This window comes from Electrophorus electricus, chromosome 6, assembly GCF_041902795.1.
Source record: "Electrophorus electricus isolate QZ-2024a chromosome 6, ASM4190279v1, whole genome shotgun sequence".
Lineage (NCBI taxonomy): Eukaryota > Metazoa > Chordata > Actinopteri > Gymnotiformes > Gymnotidae > Electrophorus > Electrophorus electricus.
The window spans coordinates 31,454,556-31,475,518 of record NC_137502.1 but is presented as its reverse complement, the minus strand read 5'-3'; the positions used below and the strand labels follow the sequence as shown (position 1 = coordinate 31,475,518).

Sequence of the window (20,963 nt, the reverse complement as noted above, 5' to 3'; positions counted from 1 at the left end):
AAATATGACTTAAGATTTTAGCAGAGAAATGACTTTATAAGTTGGATGTGTTAATCAATACTTCCTTCTTAACTTGTGGTCAGTTCAGTTGCATCTACAGTGCTTACAAAGTACCCTGTGACCTTGAGAATCTATAATGACTTGCCCAGTCAATAAAAGGTCAAGCATGGTGACCTCTGAGTGTTCAGCATGCCCCTTGACCTCTATCTCCAACAGTCCACCCCAGCTGCCGCCATCCGGCCGGTCTAATTGACGCACTTGTCATTTAACACTTGCCGGGTTGGAGTTGCCAGTAATAAAAGCTCCATCTCCCTCGCCTCTAGAGGAGTAAGTGGTTTTAATCTGGGATTATGTGGGAGACGCTGGTCCGCTCTCTTAAAACCAGTTAAAAGCACCCTTATTCTCTTCGATCTCCTTTGTGTCTGGAGCAGTAAGGAAACGAACAAAAAACGTCTCCAGTTTGGTTGTATATTTGTCCATGTGCGACCACTACTTGGCACCTGACTGTGCTTCCCTAATAACCGAGTCCTTAGTTCTAGAAATGTGGGATTTCTCAGATGGATGTTGGCATGGTTTGCTGCAGCTGAGGCAGTTTGATGGTGTATGTGGGTGTGTGTAAATGTGCTGACACTTCACAGAAGCCATGAAGCCACATTCTTCTTAACACAACAGACATGGTGCACTGATGGCTGTGGGTGTGTGTAAATGTGCTGACACTTTTAGTGTCAACCTAAACTTGCTCTGCCTAAATGAAGCACTCAGTAGGGATTATCTGGTCCTGGAAGATCTTAATGATTTCTAATAATTCCCCTTATAATTAATTTGCTTCGTCACCTGAAAAGCCATCAGTCAGAGTCAACAACTGGATGACTAGGAAGTATCACTCGGCTTGTTGCCTGGGAAACGACCATCTCAGTGCAGGAACTGCATTAGGTTTTAGTCTTCAGAAAGAAAGACTTGCATTATCATAGACAGCATGAATGACAAAGATTGGAGTCCTGCTCTTCTAGAGCTCTTCCCCGGCGGGCAGCGTGGAGACGCCCCCCCCCCCCGTCTGACACCTGCAGGCATCCGCACTCACAGAACGCTTCTAAATAGATTACTTTATTTATTTGGATTATATGATTAATCCTTCTGAAACAGCAGTGGACCTTAACCAGCGTCCAGAGACGCTGGACCGATGACCAGTGGGTACCATTCAATCACTCGCCAGGGATACCAAAAAAATAAGTGAAAATGAAATTATGTCCACCAGGTGGCACACTTTCTCTGACATTAATAAACTCTCTCGTCAAGCCTATTGACTTGCAGTCATCCTCTCTAGTTATTTCATATTTGTAAACATTTACTTAAATAAATCAATTGAATGGGTTAAAAATAACATTAATGATATTCCATTTTTTTTCATCGAAAATAGATCGAGTATTAAAAATACAAGTTTAAAATAAGATTTTATGAAGAATTGTTTCAACTGTGTGTAACTGAACTATATTTACCAATTTCCTAACAATAATAAAATGTTTTTCAAGAACTTTATCCCACTGTCCAAATACAGTAGCTTATTCAGAGATCATTTCTGCCAGTAAAGCTGAACCAGTTTTCTATAATTAAGTAGTTTCACTAAAATGCATCCAGCAAATTCTCTGTGGTCAAGAAGTATATTGATGTTCAGACATCATACTGCATGGTATTGATACTCAATCAATACACTCAACAAGGTTGAGTATATTGATTGATTTGATTGATATATAGTGATTTGGTGGCTAGGTCAGCTGTGCTGTAAAAATGCTAGATTTTTTTATTCTTCTGAATTTGAGTAGGCTAATAGTTTCTGTAAATAATAATGACATTATAGGTCAGGGGAGTGCGCTCATTAACAGTGCCACACCACTGTGCAGGTGTTCCTGTTTTAACATTTGTCAGCTAATTGGGGAGTTGAATTGGATAGGCACAGAAAACAATGCAGGACTGCTAGCTTCCTCGTTTCAGTACAGGATTGTGCTGTCTATGTCTATTAATGGGGTTAACATAAGAAACATAAGAAACAAAAGAAAAAAAGCAACTTTTAACTCAGAAAAAAATATCCTTGCAATACCCTGAAATGGCCAGCTCAACAAAAGTGGAAAAAACTGCTGTTCTATATGGTCTCTTCCCTATAATTATATTCTCAGTAATTATATAATAGTGCTAATTTATTAATTGTTGCATAGATGCTACCCTGTCAGTACTAAGATGAACAGATACCTAGATATGAATGATTCCTGTGTATTTTGTCACAGAACTACTGAGATTCTTGAAGATTTATTCTTCTTTTGTGTGTTTTCTGGGGGGCGATGATATTAGTTGATTTTGGATACATTCCATTCAAAGCCACTACAATACACAGACAACAATTAACAATAAAATGGAAATATGTATTGTGCATGTTTTTGAGGTACAATTTGAAATATAGCTAATGGTTCAGTTAAATCTAGAATGGAGCATCTGGACAAATAAGAGGTAAAACAAGCACTTTGCGCTGTGGCCACCTGGTGGCAATATGCACCATGACTCTATGAACAAGTCCGTGTTTATTAGACGAGGAAGAAAACGTGTCCCGTAGCCAATAGCAGCGCACGGAGCCCTGCGGGGCGGAGCTAGCCTAGCTGCGCTCACAACACGTTCAGCGGTAGCCGCTAGCCGTATTGCTGTGTTAGTCTTGTTTATAACACGATTCTGAAGAGAAGACGAACATGCCGGTTCTTAACGCAAAACCAGACGTTGTGTTTGTATGTACTGTATTGTAAGATATTTACAATGTGTTTGCGGGGCTTATTCAAAGTTAGACAGCGAGCTAACGTAGCTAGGCTAGGTTAGCGAACTAGCTATGTCATTTCAATTTCAGTAACATTTAGCTACCCGCGTACCTGTTAGTTTAGTTGTGTGGAAACGTGGCACTTCTTTGCTCGTCCTTACTGTCATTAAAACATATTGTGACCTTTAACTGCAGGTCAGTTAGCAAGCTAGCTAATAGTGAACTTTTCGTTAGTTCGTAGCTGCCTAGCTTAGCAGGATAGACACCAAGTTTACCTCCGCAATTACATCTACAGTGTCCTCTAATCCTTGACTCCGTTCCTGATCTCAGGAAGAAGATGATTTGCCATACGAAGAAGAAATAATACGGAATCCATATTCCGTCAAGTGCTGGATGAGATATATTGAGCACAAACAAAATGGACCCAAGTCCGTACTTAATATGATATACGAACGAGCGCTTAAAGAGTTGCCTGGCAGGTAAATGGTTAACAGTGCGCCCTCCACTGCTCGGCTTTGCAGACGTGTGTGTCGGGTATAAAGAGGTCGTGTTTGAAATACTTGTGTCAATTACACAGTTACAAGTTGTGGTACAACTATCTGAGAGAGAGGAGGAAGCAAGTTAAAGGAAAATGCGTAACAGATCCAGCATATGAAGAGATCAATAACTGCCACGAGAGAGCGCTGGTATTCATGCACAAGGTAAATGGCAAAAAAAGTATTTTATAAATGACATTGATTAGCCACTGCAATACATAAGTGTTGACCTACTTACAGTTTGGAACCGATGTTTAAATTTAGATTGAAATTGAAATGTATCAAATGATGAATGAGCATCATTGACAAGGTGGTGTTGAAATAATAGCTGGCCTCTCCGTATTGCTTTTGCTGAATATCTCTTTCAGATGCCGAGGATATGGCTGGATTACTGTCAGTTCATGGTGTCCCAGCGCAAAATCACACGGAGCCGTCGGACGTTTGACCGTGCGCTCAGGGCCCTGCCCATTACCCAGCATTCCCGGATTTGGCCCTTGTACCTCACCTTTGCTCGAAACCTACCCCTGCCTGAGACCGCCATTCGTGTTTACCGCAGGTACCTCAAGGTAAGAGGGAGTGTGTTCGACCGATGAACGCTCACTCGAGAAAGCTTATCCTACTGACAATATAATGCAGCATGAAACGTTAGCATTACATTGCATTTGATATCTATGCTTCATGCTATCTCAGTTAGGAATTTATGGAACAGTACCAGTAAGGAATTAAACAGCAGAAGTGTAGCCTGGATGGCCTCCCAAAAGTACACCTTTTGGGTGTTCCGTATCCAGCACCCAGCGCTGGGTCGGGGTCGTTCCGTATCCAGCACCCAGCGCTGGGTCGGGGTCGTTCCGCATCCAACACCCAGCGCTGGGTCGGGGTCGTTCCGTATCCAACACCCAGCGCTGGGTCGGGGTCGTTCCGTATCCAACACTCTCCTCTGATGTACCGGTCAGCTTTCTCCAGAGAACGCGGAGGAGTACATTGATTATCTGCGCTCTGTTGGCCGTCTGGATGAAGCAGCAGTCCGCTTAGGGGCTGTGGTCAATGATGAAAACTTTGTCTCAAAGGAGGGGAAGTCAAACTACCAGGTCAGCGTGTGTTTTATTTCCTGGGCATTTAATGAATTCTGTCATGACATGTCAGCTCATATGTACTTGAACAAGGCTTGTAAGCTTTTAGGTCAAATGTAGGTCTTTTAGGTCAAATGTTCTCTGTCTGAAGAACTAGTGCCACAAAAGCTATTTGCTTTGATTATGAGCTAAATAAACTGACTCTCAATATGTAAATATTTATGTAAATAAACGGACTCCTCTCATTGCAGCTCTGGCACGAGCTGTGCGACCTCATCTCTCAGAACCCGGACAAGGTGACCTCGTTGAACGTGGGCGCCATCATCCGTGGTGGGCTCACTCGCTTCACAGACCAGTTGGGCAAGCTGTGGTGCTCCCTGGCCGATTACTACATCCGCAGCGGCCACTTTGAGAAGGTACGCCTCCACGCCTCTGTCTGCATCGCCTCTAAGGAGGGTGTAGTCGTCCCAACTCTGCAGACAGCGCACAAACGTCTGCCGTCTCTTGCCTGCCATCCTTCAAGGCGCGGGATGTGTACGAGGAGGCGATCCAGACGGTGGTCACCGTCCGAGACTTCACGCAGGTGTTTGACAGCTACGCCCAGTTTGAGGAGAGCATGATTGCTGCCAAGATGGAGACCACGTCGGAGATGGGAAATGACGAGGACGGTGAGACACTCCTGGGAAATGACTTACTCATCTTGCCCCATGCTGTGGCAGTTAAACCCCAGAGCTGCCCTGACCGAGCTCTTAATCCCTCCACTGTAGATGACATCGACCTGGAGTTGCGCTTGGCGCGGTTCGAGCAGCTCATCACCCGGCGGCCGCTCTTACTGAACAGCGTGCTGCTGCGGCAGAACCCGCACAACGTTCACGAGTGGCACAAGAGGGTCAAACTCTACGAGGGCAACCCTCGACAGGTGGGCACAGACCACTTCACATGGCACAGTTTAGTTCTCCGGATGCCCATGTTGTGTTGCCCACTTACTTTGGGTATAAAAGTATTTCAGGAGACCTCTTAACCAGATCATGACCTTAATCTGTGTCCAAAAAGCCATTTTGTAGTGTTGCGAATTGGCCTGTTTTGAGGCAACACCTAGTGAAATGAAAACCTATTTGTGGTGTGTGTGTGTGTGTGTGTGTGTGTGTGTGTGTATGCAGATAATCAACACCTACACGGAGGCCGTACAGACAGTGGACCCCGTGAAGGCCACGGGGAAGCCCCACTCCCTCTGGGTCGCCTTCGCCAGGTTCTACGAGGACAACGACCAGCTGGATGATGTGAGAACCAAATGCGCATTCAGTCTCTCTTGTGTGCTGAGAGTTTCTCTTAGTACAGCCTTTGTGAAGTTACGGTTGTAAACACATCAGTTCTATGCTCCTCCAAGGCCCGGACCATCTTTGAGAAAGCCACCAAGGTTCATTACAAGCAGGTGGATGACCTGGCCGCAGTGTGGTGCGAATACGGAGAGATGGAGCTGCGGTACGAGAACTACGACCAGGCCCTCCGCATCCTCAGGGTGAGAGACGGCGAAGGAAACGCTGATCAAGTTAAGTCACTGATCACATGCAAGTCATCACTGGCTCACCATTAAATGCTCTCCTTCCACAGAAAGCCACTGCCATCCCCTCAAGGAAAGCGGAGTACTTTGACGCATCAGAACCGGTGCAGAATCGAGTGTACAAATCACTGAAGGTCTGGTCTATGCTAGCAGATCTGGAGGAGAGTCTCGGCACGTTCCAGGTATCGTTTAAACACTGAAACATTGTGTGGTTCTTTTTCCTCTTCTACACAAACAAAAAATATGGGTCATGTGTTTTAACTTTTGATGTAGCTTTTTTAATTGATGTTTGATATATTGATATTCTGTGCATTGTCCCCTTGCAGTCAACAAAGGCAGTGTATGACCGCATTATCGACCTCCGTATCGCCACACCTCAGATCATCATTAACTATGCCATGTTCCTCGAGGAACACAGTTACTTTGAGGAGAGCTTCAAGGTAAGGCTGAAGCATGAATCTGTGCTCAGTGTCTCTGATGAGATTCTGTTAGATTTTCTGGTTGTTGAATTGTTTTAATAACTTGGTTTGTTTAAATCTTTCGCCTTGTGCGTTTTCAGGCGTACGAGCGTGGCATTGCGCTCTTCAGGTGGCCTAACGTCTATGACATCTGGAACACGTACCTCACCAAGTTCATCGACCGCTACGGAGGCAAGAAGCTGGAAAGAGCACGGGACCTGTTTGAGCAGGCTCTGGATGGGTGTCCGGCCAAGTTTGCCAAAAGTAACGTCAGCCCTTAAGTCAGCTAAGATTATCCTTGCTTGATAAAGGAAAGCAAAGAGGTTTTGGGAGTCTTGATCAAATTCTTTTCTGATTCGTGATCTCATGAAATCAAGAAATTTTTGTAGGCAGTTTTCAGGTAAATGGTGTTAACTGTACCACCTTTCCTGTAAACTACGCCGCTCTTCGAGTGCAGTTTTTTTTTTAACTCGGGCCGTAGGTGCTGTGGTCAGTTGCTGATTTTATATGCTGTGTTGTGGACAGCCATCTACCTGCTGTACGCCAAGCTGGAGGAAGAGTTTGGCCTAGCCAGGCACGCCATGGCCGTGTACGAGAGAGCCACGCAGGCTGTAGAGGCCGAAGAACGCCATTACATGTTCAACATCTACATAAAGAGGGCTGCAGAGATCTACGGGGTCACCCACACCAGGTCCATCTACCAGAAAGCCATCGAGGTACGGCGGTGCTCCAGAGCCGTGGGTCTGAACATGAGAGGCAGGAGTGGTCACAGTGATTGTAGACACGTGGTGTGGTGTGTGTGTGTTTGCTTTGCTTTGTTTGTTTGTTTGTTTACCTCCATTATTAAATGTATTATTAAATAATAAATCTATTATTAAATTATTATTAAACTTGTAACCACGTAGTACTTGTGAATTCGTCTGGATCTTCGGCTGGGTGTTTGGGAACTGTGTAAATGAGTTTCACCGGAGCTCTGTTGGTGCTGCAGGTCCTTCCAGATGAGCATGCCCGAGACATGTGTCTGCGCTTTGCTGACCTGGAGAGTAAACTTGGGGAGATCGACCGGGCGAGGGCCATCTACTCCTACTGCTCCCAGATGTGTGACCCCAGGGTGAGGCTCCCACCCATAACTGAGCCCCACTTCTAACTCCTGTGCGGGCATCTCCTCCCATCTTACGTGTTCATGGGAAGGTGAGCGTGCCTTTAGACCTCCTTTGTGCCCGGCAGCTTCTTAACGGCCCTTTGCTCTCTGCTCCATCGCCTCCTCAGATGACGGCCAATTTCTGGCAGACGTGGAAGGAGTTTGAGATTCGTCATGGAAACGAGGACACGATCCGCGAGATGCTGCGCATAAAGCGCAGCGTCCAGGCAACCTATAACACACAAGTCAACTTCATGTCCTCGCAGATGCTCAAAGCGACCAGCAGCGCCACAGGCACGGGTGAGTCGGAGAGCTGCTCCACGTCACTGGGCACGTGTGGACGTCCAGGGATGGATCGGGCCGGCTTCCGTTAGTCCTGATCCTTGAGTACGCCTGCGGCGCGTGTTTCACTGCTCACACTGCACGAAGACCACGAGTTCAAAATGAGTCTGCAAGGAGAAACATATACAGTGCAGTGGTACTCCAGGACCAGGATTGGGAAGCAATGAATGATCAGTCTGTATATTTAATCCTGTGAGGATTAAAATACACTGTGTGTGTGTGTGTGTCAATCAGTGTCAGACCTGGCCCCGGGTCAGAGTGGTGTGGATGATATGAAGATGTTGGAACAGAAGGCCCAGCTACTTGCTGCAGAGGCTGAACAGGACAAACCCAAACCCAAAGAGAAGATCCTCTTTGTCAGGTTCCGTAAACACTCCTTGTCACACTCTCGTTTACCTACGCAGGTTTCATAGACTGGAGGATCTCACGTGACCCGCCCCGTGCGCTCACTAGGTAAACAAAACTTCTGTTGAGATGCCTGGGCCTTTTTCTTTTCTTAATGTTTGTGGTAGGAGTGACGCGTCTCGTAGTGAACTTGCGGAACTGGCCAAGCAAGCCAACCCAGATGAAATTAACATTGATGATGAGGAGGAGGATGAAGACGGGGATGAGGAACCAGACGGTGAGTCATCCTGCAAGGGCTGGTAAATCTGTGCTGATGACACTGGTGCTGTAGTCTGACGAGCTGCTTTTGTCCTTTTAAACAGAGGTACAGCTGGAGCAGAAGAGCGTCCCCACTGCCGTCTTTGGAGGGCTGAAGGATGAGTGAAAGATCACCATTGATGTTTTTGGCCACAAATAATGCATCATGGGTGTGAAATCCCCTGTCCAGAAACAGAAGATATTTGCAAAAAAAAACAAAAAGGCAAATGACTGGTCTGACGTGGTCAAGCCTTTGTGGACTTTGTAAGGTTGAGGTTAAAGATTGTTGTTTTTCATCTGTGCTGGTGTCCAGCATTTTCAAAGTACCAGTTCAGAACACAAGATGTCGCTCTTTCTCACATTCACAATTTACACAAGTTAGACTGGACACTAAAATGTCACATTTTTAAACACCAGTAATGTTTGTTCTCTCTCTGCTTATGTAAGACTAATGAACTACTGCTACATTACTAAACATAATGCGTTTTGGACAAGATCTTCAGCACAGAAATCAGGTGCCAGAGCTTGGCTTGCCAAGACTTGCAGTATGCAAAACTGAAACAGTGGGGAGTTGGAATACATACATGTGTGTGCCGATCGTTGTGGGATTGCTGTCAGCAGTAATACGTTTTCGTTGTCAGCCTTCGTTTTTACTGCACACCATTCCATTCATGTGAAAATGGAATTTAATTTGATGAAACTATACCTTGAGAACGTTTTAATGTGTCTTGTTTATTCACCAGGCATTTCTTTTAGAAGATGCTAAATCTCACAGAATAAACAAAAAAAGTCACGTTCTCCCATAATTGGATTATCATGGTTAAGTGAGCCAGTCCTACGGCGGTTAAATTGTTGGTACAGGCGCAGTCTTCCTGACGACGTCCAAGGACATATGAGGTGGAGTTGAAAATTAGGATCTAGGGTACAGTAACTGCCTACATTACGGCTTTATTTTAACTTTCAAAAATTGGATTATTTACGGTAAAACGGTTTATTTTTCGTACGCATTTCCCACTTAGATAAAGTAAAACTCGGGACAGTTTCACGAAATATTTTCTAATCTTTACATGCAAAGTTGTCTATTCCAGCGAATTCAAGTGTTATTAAAATTCCGAGGTTAATGCAGCCCTGAGTTTAGAGGCACTATTTGTTACAATAAATGTGGAATCAAGTCATTCTAATCATGTCTGAAATTTCATAAATATACTTTTTGTAGGACTCAGGGTAAGTCACTCGGCGATTTTCACAAAATATGACTGACAAACAACAGGATAAATTACTTTCAGGAAAACCCTTCTTAAAGACTTAAAGTGTTAAATAAATGGAGAAATTTGATTCTGGTTTTGCACCTTTATCCAATTCCGCTCGCGCGCGTGTGTGTGTGATCATATATTTTATATATATATATATATATATATATATATATATATATATATATATATATATATATATATATATATATAAAATGAACACGTAGCTTGTAGCTCTCACCCATCATAAGACCCCGGGCAGTGTGACCGGACAGTTTCTATATATTTTCCATTCATCTCAAAATAATAGTGTACTTTCTCAACCAAATTGCACCGCTACTGCACCTGTTTGGAAAGGGGGAAAACACCTCCCTACCTGCTAGTCGATTTAGGAGCGCTAATCCCGCCCAGATTTATGCGTTGTCACGTATAGTGGATCCTATTGGATGGCAGTGGCTTGAGTGACATGCGTGTGGAGCACCTGGAAATCAGTCGTCAACGGAGCGTTTCAGCCGAGCGAGGGGTGATGCGGACTCTGAAACGGGGTCAAAAATAAACTCTTATCCAGAAAGAAGCTGAAACCGCTCTGTAAGGTGCTTTGAGTCGTTTTTGTATACCTGGTTGTCATTTGGATGCGTGGAAAGAAGCCCAAGAAGGAATATTTTATGACTAAGAAGCCACTTTTTCTGGATACTCATTTTCCGTGAGGACGCCACCCGATATCCGCGTTTCACTGAATGCAGTGAGATATGAAAGGATGACTGTTTAATTTTCCCCTGTTTTACGGCACTACCTCGCCTCTTTCTGTTTTTCCTCTCTTCCTCCACACGGCCTGTCTTTGGACTCGCTATGGTGGACTCGAATGCGATGAGGAAGACTTTTGTGGTCCCGGACATAAAACCCTTGGATCAGTATGATTTTAGCAGAGCCAAGATATGCGGCAGTGTAGGATGGCTGCTGGCAAAATCTTACGGCAATGCAGGTATGAACACTGCTATATCTTATTTCCTACAACAGACAAGCCGTCCCTGTTCCCCTCTGTCCAACCTTTATCTATAAATGTTTTCCTCTTTCTGTCTTCCATTACCATGAAAAGGAGGCGTGAAGGTGAATAGGCTGTGTGTAAACTCAGCGTTTTTGAGACACACAAAGGCTGAAAGGTGGAAGCATGCGTGGATAGCTTTATGCTCACCCGGCGAGATGTTCAGGGTGTTTTACGAATATACCCTACGATAAACACCCTACTCCGATGCAGGCATATTGTCTTAAAATCCACTTCTAGTTAAATGGGTCGCATGAAATTGTCATTTGACATAAACTACAACAGGGAGTATAGCTTTTTCGACTGCCAAACTAAAGGAGGCCACGGCTGAAACAAGTGTCGGTAATCTCGTTATTTGAATAAATTGACTACTCATGAATCAGGGTAACCTGCCCCTTTATTTGCCCCATACCGGTTTTTTTTCCACTAGGTCACGATTTCACACACACAATAGGTACGACATTCTCAAGGAATGTCCGTTTGTTGTGGAGTTTTTTCCCTTTCACTTAAATGTAAATGGGCGTTATTTTGAGAGCGTGCTACGAAACCACTGGCCTGTCACTGACCAGAGCGCGCACCCACTAACACGGGTCCTTTTGTCGACGCCCCCGTCCCCAAACACGCTGTAGAAGGGACGGACTTTCGCCATTTCTGATGTTTTCTGGGAGCTTTTCACTCGTCCTAAGACCCTTTCATATTTACTTTGGGCTCAGATCCCGCGGTTGTTCAGTTTAGTCCAGCGTGGGCTGAATGTCTTCCCTCCACAATGTCCACCTGAAGCAATGTTTTCCCCCATAGGCTGTGTACCATTTCCTGAAGGCACAGTTACACAGATAACTTGTATTCCACTTCCTCTCTGAGGGACTCCATTAAAAATTGGGCTTTGCTTTTCTGGAAACCAAAAGTATTCTTGCTCTAGCAACGGACTTTATGCGCCAGCTCTTATCCATCATTTTATAAAGGCTTCAAGGTTTCAGAAACATACCAGTGTGTTTGGCTCCATTATCAGCTGTTGTCTGCTCAGGACATGTCTGGCAGACAGCCTTGTGTTCAAGACCCAACACGAATCTGCTGAAGCTGAGTTTACTCTGAGTTTACTGGAAAAGAGTGTGATAATCAAGTTCTGCACCCAAACCTCAGGGCCCTGTTTTCTTTACCAGTTGTCTGTTGTTGTTGTTGTTTTTGTTGTTTACTACCTGTCTTATCTTTGGGAGAAGCTGGATTATAGCCTGTGGCCCAGACAGGGCTAGCTTGCCTTTAAGGCCTTTGCATCACAGTGTACGCTGAACGTGGTCATACTAAAATCTTGACTCCAGTGGTTCCATTGAAGATAAACTTTGAAGGTAAACATTGTCCAAAAATAGACATTGGAGATGTGGAAATTCGTTAGAAAGTTTAGTAGAGCGAGTGTGTGTGTGTGTGTGTGTGTGTGTGTGTTGAAGAACTCTTACTATCCTTTTGTGTTCTCCTAATGAATGTTAATTCATGAATTTCTCTACATTCCTGTGTTGTCTTTGAGGTTTTTTTTGGCCAGTGTACAAAACAGCCTGTGCTAAGGGGTCTCACACACACACACACACACACACACACACACACAGTGATCATAAAGAGTTAAGCCCAGTGAAACAGCTGCTGAAAAGTTACAAAAACAGACATCTACTGTTGGATTATGACTTTTAGGTAGGTAGCCTAGCAGTCTTATGGTTCAGATCTAAACAAACATACACACTCCAGTGGGATTTGTTTCGTCTGAACTCATTTGAGCTTTCTGAACTCTGCTCATGTGCCATTGGTGACAGAATCGGCCATCACCATCATCAGTGTTTGCACTCACTTTTTACATCGGCGACAGTACTGCCCTGACCAAACCCTCTGGGCGAGGTCACACACCCTGACCTGCAGGGCAGGCGGAAAAACACAAGATTAGGCAAGTTAGGCCTGTGTGTGTGTGTGTGTGCGTGTCAGTCCAGTGCAACATGATCCTACTGAACCACAACTGTACTAGTGTTCCTGACACACTTTGTTGACTTCATCGGTTCTCCTCTGGTTCCTGTGCCCTATGGATGAGACACCCACTGCCACCCTGTTTACTGCATGCTCGCTTCCCAGCCTGGGAACTACAGGACCCTCTCCTGCCCCTGCCCCCCAGAGACGCAACTGTGCTTTGTACGACCGGCATAATTTATTTATTACTCAATGCATTTCGGGAAGTGAGCGGATATTTTGGGCCTGTAGCGCCTCACCACCTGTGCCGCAGTTCCAGCGACTTCACCGACATAATTAGGCAACTAATTGGGTCGCGTGTACTCGTGGGCGAGGCGTGTGCTAACTTGTCTCCACCACAGCTTGGGCGCTCGGGGCTTCCATGTTTGCCGAGCCCCGGCAAGAGGTGCCAAGTGCCGTTAGGGCCCAAGTGCAAGCTGGGCGTTCTCTCTGGACACCAGCAGCCCCGGTGTACCGGCACAGGTCGCGGTGCAGTTCTACATCCTGTCTGTGCCAACCAGGAACACTCCACGCTGCTAATTGCTACCTGCATTATCCATGTGCTCTCCGAGCGTGTGGGTGTTCTTTTTCTTTTCTGTGGGGGCTGTATTTACTTTGAATAAAGCTGAAGCATTATGCCAACAGTATCCATTACTTAGCTCAGCCTGGCTGAAAGATGGGGAGCATCTTATAAACAAAAAGTGGTGCATCAGTGAGAAATGGAACCGTCAACACTTAGAGATGGGCCACCTCATCCCCCCCCCCCCCCTTAGTCAAGTTGAACAACTGAACATAAAGGGTGACTTTTTGGGGGGAGTCCAGGCCTTCCCAAACCAACAGGTGGCCTCCCACACCTCATGACAAAATAAAAAGGCTCTTAATGGTACCTACATCACCCAGCCCCCTTGGCTCCGCCCTGCCATCCAACAGAAGGCTTGCTGCCATAGTGAGTCACCACTGCTCCATCACTGCGTCACCATGGTGACTCGGCAGGTAAGGAGAGTGTATTGATGGTGGTATGGGAGGAGTGGTGCTGCCCGACATTCCTTTCAAAACCCTTGACAGCTGTTGTTGAAACAGCTCGTCAACCTCATCCTACCTGTGGCTGTCATGGGTTTGTCACGTCATCTTTACTAGGAGTGTGAGAGTACACTCTGACCGAAAGTTACGAAGAAAAAAAAAAAAAAGAAAAAAAAGAAATTTGCTTCAAAGGTATAACTCAACACCTTAAGAGCAATTTTAATTGTGTGTGGGTGGGTGGAGTGGAAGATAATCCTCTTAAATGTGCTCGGTACAAATGTCATCCTCTTTAAACGTTTGAAAACAAATGAGGGAACGAGGAGGACTTGTTTGACTGAGCGGAGGGCTCTAATGTGTTGGGAGGGCTGTAACCGCCTGGTGGGTGCCGTCCTGTCGGCCCGTAGAGCACAGAGCCGTCCTGTCGGCTTGTAGCCAGTTTGAATCGGCTCGCCGCGTTTGCACATGGATGCTAGAAACACTGACCTGTCAGTGCCGCACGTAACACCACCCCCGCCCTTAATTGGGCGATAAAGGTGCTTGAAATCAAACTGGAAATCTCAGGATGTGCGATGCTTGACGGCATGCACACCTTCATGGAACATCATAAAGGCTTATGCTGCCGTCACACAGGATTAAGGGCACACAGGAGAAAAAACAGAGCCGCCTCCTAATTCCTGTGGTTCAGGGTTGTTTGGGAGTGAAATGCCAGTGACAATGTTTCCACTGAGTTTGCTCTTAGCTACAAGAAACCTGTTTCACATTATTGGAGAAGGGCGTCCTCGTGTTCCTGGTGCACAGTCCGCATGTCAGTGGGCTGGTTTCCCTTCACCAGTAAAAGTGAAGAATGCTGCACCATGAACTCTTCCTGGTTAACCTCACAGATTACTGCATATTTCTAAAAGAAAGCCGTGAATGATCAAAAGTGGATTACCTTTTTTTTTTTTTTTTTTGGTGCGTCTGTTCGCACGCACATGTGAGGTGATTTGTGTTAAATTGGAGCTTTATGAGAAGTAAAATTGATGTAGTATATTTTTAAATACCCAATGTGGTTTAGATGCACCTTGGCACCTGGGCGCTTGTTTTCACGTACGGCGCGTCTCGAGCCTCTAGAGTTTTGAATCAGAGGCCATCTCCTTTCCCACAGCCGCGATCTCCTTATTATGTCAACTGCAATGCCCTCCGACGGAAAGAAAGAGCACTTGATGCTCTGCGTCCCCATGACAACAGCACTCGAGATCAAAGGCAAGCCGCCGCTCTCCGTCACGAAGGCTGAATTTGGGTTAAAGAAGTCATGCAGAAGTTCCTTGCGCCTGCTCCGTCTTCCTCAGGTCTTGCCAGTCGGCGAGGTCCGTGTGGTACTGATGGCTCGATCGATGCGGCACATAACTGCCGTCAGGAGGGCCAGTGACGCCTTGCTGCTGCTGTCTCTCAGAGCCATTACGAAAGCCTGCCTGTTTCCTTTAAACCTTCTTGTTCAGCTGATGAGCGTCGTGGTTATATCTTAAGTAATATTCAGTATTCAGTGTTAAGTCTGTATATTGTATGTGTAATTCAATATATATATATGCAGTCTAGACATAATTTTAGCACCCAACAGCGTCTGATTGGGGGAGGTGGTATCTGGAGACGCGAGAGATAGAGAAGTGAGGTTTATTGTACGTGGTATTTCACGACTGTTGACATAAGGAGTTGCTGTTTGCTCTCATAATAGTGTGTTAAGGAGACACTGTAGACAGCGGTCAGCTGATTCTTTGTTTAGGCTGGTTGGCTGAACTGAAGTCTTCTCTTTCGCTCAGGTTCTCTGTCCTTTCATTTCCTCCTTGAACCGTATGTTTACTTTGGCTATGAACAGGTATTTGTGTTTGCAGGTATGTACGCGTATGTGCTCGCTCGCGCATCTTTGATCCGAGGCGCGGGGCCCACGGGTGTCTATGCTTTACCCTGCCCCTACCCTGGTTCCAGGTTTCCATCTTCACCTCTTCCTCTCGAGGAGCGGTACACCGCCGTGACCTCCCACTGGCCCGGGCCGAGCAACGCCTCTATCGCTCGTGCTGATCACACACTGTGCAACACTTTGCATCTTGCTTTGCATTCTGGGTTGGAACCTTTCGTAGCACATGGCTGGCAGACAGCATGTTGACCTAAATTAACAGTTTTATTGTGCTCTTGCTTTCATGTGTCTGTTTAGCGTTTAACCCGACGTGTGGCTTTGTGAACGATGTGCTCGAACCTGAGTGTTTAAGCTTCGTGGGGCTTTAACGGGCCGCACTGAGGTGGGCCATCTACGGCACCATTCGAGTCAGAACCGGACTTCCTGGGAGCATTAGAACTGGGATGGTTAGGGCGAGTAGGAATGGTGCTGTGAGTTAAACCTTGTCCTTCCCTGTGTGCTTTACACATCTTAGAACCAGTCCTTCTGCTTCACACTTACTGTGTGTGTGTCTGTGCATGCGTGCACTGCAGGAACATACTGCCATCACCTTGCGTTTCTAATTGGCCGTAAATTGCGGTCGAACCAGTTTATAGTGGGTGTGTGCAGTATACCTTTTCAGGTTTGACTTTCTCAGGGCTTTGTGTTTGCTTTGGCGCGTGTTTGCAGTAGCTGTGTCCGGGCGGCCCAAAACTGCTCCCTCTCTCTCTGTGTGTACCTTAAACATAGTGCTGCAGCTACGTGTGTGTGTGTGTGTGTGTGTGTGTGTGTGTGTGTGTGTGTGTGTATATGTATGTGAGAGACTCTGGATCGGCCATTGTAGTGGAGCTTTGCACTGTATGTGGGTCACTGCTTCCCTTTTGGTGAAGTGGTTCGAGTTACATTTTTAGCCGCATTTCCTTCACCCCACAGCACCGAAAACAGGCGTGTGTGTGTGGGTGGGCCTCCTCAGACTGCACAGAAACGCCAGTATGACACAGTAGCAGCCCGGGTGCTCCACCCGTTGCCCAGGTCTCCTCACCCAAGGTCCTTCATCCCTCAGTCATCTTAGTGCTGCTGCTACTGTAAACAGGGAGCAGCGCAGTCCCAGCTCTGTCAGCCCGTGGGCACCTGTAGGAACAGGACCATGCGGCAAATATATTTCTGTTTGCATCTGCATGCGTTATGTAAATGTATGCTAGGTGGCCAGTTTTGCTAGGTACATTTCTACCCTGCATCTGAGATTTAATGTTACACCGTTATATGTTGTCATGTAGCTGTACCTGTAATAGCAGGGAGAATGTATTCATTGTGTGTGTGTGTGTGTGTGTGTGTGTGTGCACCGCTGTGTAGAGAATGTTCCGGTGGAGCTGCGGAACCCCTTCTACTGCGACCAATACGAACAGGAGCACCTGAAGCCGCCCGTCACACGGCTACTGCTGTCACCGGAGCTGTACTGCCGCACCTACGGTGTTCTGCTGGCCAAGGAGCCGCCCAGGGACGCCCCCAGCCTCCTTCAGGCCCTTGCGAAGAAGGGCCTGGCCCCCAGGGACCAGAGCACGCCCGTGACCGAGGCTGACCTGCGCCACAAACCCATCAAGATGGTGAGATTGGGCTGGGTTGCAGATCTATTCCCGTCAGAAGCATGCAAAGAGGAGAAGTGTGTGTGTGTGTGTGTGTGTGTGTGTGTGTGTGTGTGTGTGTGTGTGTGTGTGTGTGTGTGTGAGTGTGAGAGAGATGGGAGAGGTGGGCTTTCACAGAAGCTCATGGCGTGGGGTCTGTGAGTTATTGAGCACGGATCGTTTCTGGTGGTGAGCACAGCTGAGTCAGCTGCACCCAGAATCCATCCATGCGCGAGAATCAATCCAGCAGTTGGCCTTTGACCTCGCCAGGATATGGAAGGGATTGTTTCAGCTGCCTGGGTTCTGCACAGGAGAGTGGGAGAAGGAGGGGTGGGGCGCGGCTGGATGGGATAGGGCGGGGCTCCCCCCCACCCCACCCCACCCCACCCTCACACCCCCACAGCCATTAGGCTGAGTGCCCTCAGCTGTAGATGACAGCACCGTGCTTCTCTGCTCTCTGAAGCTTGTGCATCTGGCGAAGAGAGGAGGCTGTTGGGTAGTACGTGGACCCCTGGCCCTGGGGCTGAGGTCTGTCCTGCCCCATCCACGCACATCAACAGTGTCTGTGCACATGGACGAGGGAGCCACTCTGATCACAGGCTGCTTCTGTTCTCTTCTCTTCTTTATTTGAAATAAACAACATCCCACTGGCCGAAAGGTCCGCATGCTGTAAACAGACGCGTAGGCACTTCTGCTTTATTTGTCCCAGATGTCTCTGCTGTCCTGCTTCTTTCATTTTCTCTCTCGCTGATTTCATTTTCTTTTCGCTCTGCCTTTTTTTCTTCTCTGCTATGCTTTGTAACAGAAATGCACAGGGGGTGTGTGTGTGTGCGTGTGCAAATGCGTGTGCAAATGCGTGTGTGCGCTATCCCCGCAGTGATCTCTCTGTGTGCCTGGTCACTTCTGTCCGGTGGCCATGGCAGCAGGCACTGTGCCAGTGTCATGGCGACAGGCCTGGCGTGGTGCGGCAGCGAGCTCTGGGTTCAGCGGGTGCTGTCTGACGGTGGGAGGGATCGCTGGGGCTGGCTCTGGCAGCGGCTGGTGGGGAAAAGTGGGTCACATTGCTGCAGCATTAGGAAGCCGGAGCAGCACGGGGGGGAGCTCCCGCCAGCACACGACTTTCAAACAGCAGCGATCCGGAGCGAAGCTTAGCGCTTTGGCACTAAAGCAGGAAACTGCCTCCTACGCGCTGTGCATAACTCCAGCAAGGAGAACAATGTCACTGTGGAGCTACTGATTTTACTGTTGAGAATAAAGATGAAAAACGGGCATCCCCCCACAGCGCTCTCTCTCTCTCTCTCTCTCTCTCTCTCTTTCTCTCTCAAATCAGTCAGCATACTGTACACGTTTCTCTCACTACTTGGACACCATCTGCATGAGGAAGCATGATGAGGGGGCGTGGCCTGGGTCTAAACTGCCTGTGCCCTGTGCCAGGACTGCGTGGCGCTGGCCCTGTGCCAGCTGTGCCCAGCATTTATAGTTCCGCTTCATTGGTTCAGCCGAAAAAAGGGCCAGGATGAAGAATTCCGTCCTCTTCCTGAAGGTCTGCTGCCAGTTTCGGGGTGATGGAACTAAATTACTGCTCTGGGTTTGAAACTTGGAGTCAGAGTGGGGTCTACATTTGAAGCCCTTTGCTGATGATTTTTTTTAAGGCTCAGGACATCAAAGGCCTGGCAGCATGTGGTTCTACTAAACCAAGCAAAATGTTCTTCTTTTTTTTGAGTTGTTTATTTTTATTTAACATCACCTTTTCCCCCCATGACCGCACATTAGACAACAAAGTCTTGTGATTGTGCCGTTTCCTCGTTGCGTTCACGTGCTCCCCGTCCGGATGGGCGGGTTTGGCTGTTGTTGCCAGAGCGTTTACGCGTGCGTCTGCTCCGAGAGAGGGCTGTGGTTGGCACCAGCACGTGACGTTTCCCGGAAACGGCCACCCCCACAGCGAGCCCCCGGCTCTGAGGGCTGAACCTACGTCTCCGTTAAATGCCCCCCCCCCCCACCACCCCTTGAACGTTGTTGCGCAGTGATGTCACTGTTCTCTTTGCTGGTGGAGTTCGCTGTGGCTGGAGTTGGCGCCGTTAACGCTGTGCGGCCGCTTAGCTGAATGCTTTGCACGCAAGCATGCGGCTGGGCAGGGGCGTTGTGGGTCATAATTGGTTGCTATGGTGACCTGGCCGGTTGTTTGTGCTCTGTGCTCCGCAGCACAGCAGGTCCTCGCTAGCCTCTCATTAGGGCGAGCATGTGATTGGGCTTAGTGGGTTCTGGCCGGACCGGCACGGGGAATCCAAATCTCCGTTCCGACCTCCTGCACTGAATCCTGCTTCCTCTTGTTCCTCTCGTTTGTTATGGAGTGCTCACCACTACAACAACACTACATCCACATCTGTGCTGTGTGTCTCTGTCTTCTGTCTCTCTCGCTCCCCCTCCCCCACACTCTCCCACTTTATCTATCAGTTTATTTCTCCCCTGTCAGAGCGGATCCGTTCCAGGGACATGCACTCCCCATGTGTTCATAGCTCGCTGGACATCCTGTCGTCTGGCACGTGCTGTAGGTCTTCTTCCCCACTCCCTACACATCCACCCCGGGGCAACGTCGTTATCCTCTCAGCTCGGCCCCCAAACCACAAACCACCCCCAGCCGTGCACTCCGGACAGCTAAAACCTCGTGTTCCGGTGGCTTAACCCTCTGAAACCAACATCCCCTTCTGGGGGGGAAAAATCAGCACATCCACAGTACGGAGCTACGCTGGCCCACCAGTCACACAAAGTGTGTGTGTGTGTGTGTGTGTGTTCACGCGTATGCTTTTGCCATTTTTACACGTGGTTTATTGCACCCTGGCTGTGTGGCGGCATGCGCTGGAGAATTTGGCCCCCTGACCTGCTGTTCCACGCGAGAGAGTTAATGATTATAACAGAGGGGGTGCACACGCACTGCCAGAGGAGGAGGAGAATATGGGACACGGTGTCCAGGCTCTGGAGATAAGGCAGTCCAACCTCCAGTAGGCATGTTCTTTTCGCAGGCTTCGGGTCCCCTTGTTTTAAAACGAGGCCCAGTCGTATTGACCCCAATAGGTTGTTTGTAAGAAGAGCTGGCAGTTCAACGCTGGGAGTGATTGGCTCTCCTCTCTGCCCGTCAGGCCGCCCTCAATCGAAGTCCCTGAGAACTCTCAGAGGCGTGGCCTTCACAGAACAGTGTAGTGGCATGTACAGCTAGAGGACTGATTTGAAATCAGCCCCGCACTCTGTCTAATCGTCGCAGTGCTCCAAGGTAATTGAGCGCTCGTCTGTCATGTGGTCTGTTGGCATCTGAAAGCCATACAACTGATCCTAGATCTGGAGAAATCTTCTATATATGGCCCAAGGACTGGTCTTGACATACAAATGCTGATCTCAGGCCAGGCAAGCTTTCGCTTTCCCACTAGGCCAAATGTGAGGTGAGTGGCACGCGCGAGTGCCCCCACATCCCCGGTGTGCTGGCCCTCTGCTGTGTACCTCGGTATCTGTTACAGTAACAGTAGTAGTAATGGTAACCGTAGTAGCAGTGAAAGTAGTGGTGTGTAGACCAAGTCACCGTGTGCGGCATGCAGCTAAAT

At 47.6% G+C, this 20,963-nt stretch overlaps 2 protein-coding genes across 8 annotated transcripts in view; both read left to right on the top strand.

The window, feature by feature from the left end:
* The first annotated feature begins 2,610 nt into the window (after nucleotides 1-2,610).
* xab2 (XPA binding protein 2) lies at nucleotides 2,611-9,879 on the top strand. Its single transcript, XM_027017305.3, has 19 exons — nucleotides 2,611-2,768; nucleotides 3,125-3,273; nucleotides 3,372-3,495; nucleotides 3,699-3,896; nucleotides 4,284-4,418; nucleotides 4,652-4,816; nucleotides 4,924-5,068; nucleotides 5,168-5,319; nucleotides 5,561-5,680; nucleotides 5,788-5,919; nucleotides 6,012-6,143; nucleotides 6,288-6,401; nucleotides 6,521-6,683; nucleotides 6,945-7,135; nucleotides 7,408-7,530; nucleotides 7,689-7,860; nucleotides 8,137-8,263; nucleotides 8,415-8,524; nucleotides 8,610-9,879. The coding sequence occupies exons 1-19, from the start codon at nucleotides 2,733-2,735 to the stop codon at nucleotides 8,669-8,671; spliced, it is 2,550 nt and encodes an 849-aa protein (XP_026873106.1). The 5' UTR covers nucleotides 2,611-2,732; the 3' UTR covers nucleotides 8,672-9,879.
* Nucleotides 9,880-10,116: 237 nt separating this feature from the next.
* The window catches only part of camsap3 (calmodulin regulated spectrin-associated protein family, member 3), a 22,758-nt gene continuing 11,911 nt past the window's right edge, over nucleotides 10,117-20,963 (top strand). For 3 of the 7 annotated variants that reach the window (XM_035525201.2, XM_081716446.1, XM_035525198.2), the window contains exons 1-2: nucleotides 10,119-10,776; nucleotides 17,102-17,352. In XM_035525201.2, coding sequence (XP_035381094.2) covers nucleotides 10,644-10,776; nucleotides 17,102-17,352 — 384 coding nt within the window. In that variant the 5' untranslated portion in view covers nucleotides 10,119-10,643. Of the gene's footprint in view, nucleotides 10,777-17,101; nucleotides 17,353-20,963 lie in introns of all 7 variants that reach the window. The other 4 variants (XM_081716447.1, XM_035525199.2, XM_035525200.2 and 1 more) reach the window with 4 other exon arrangements.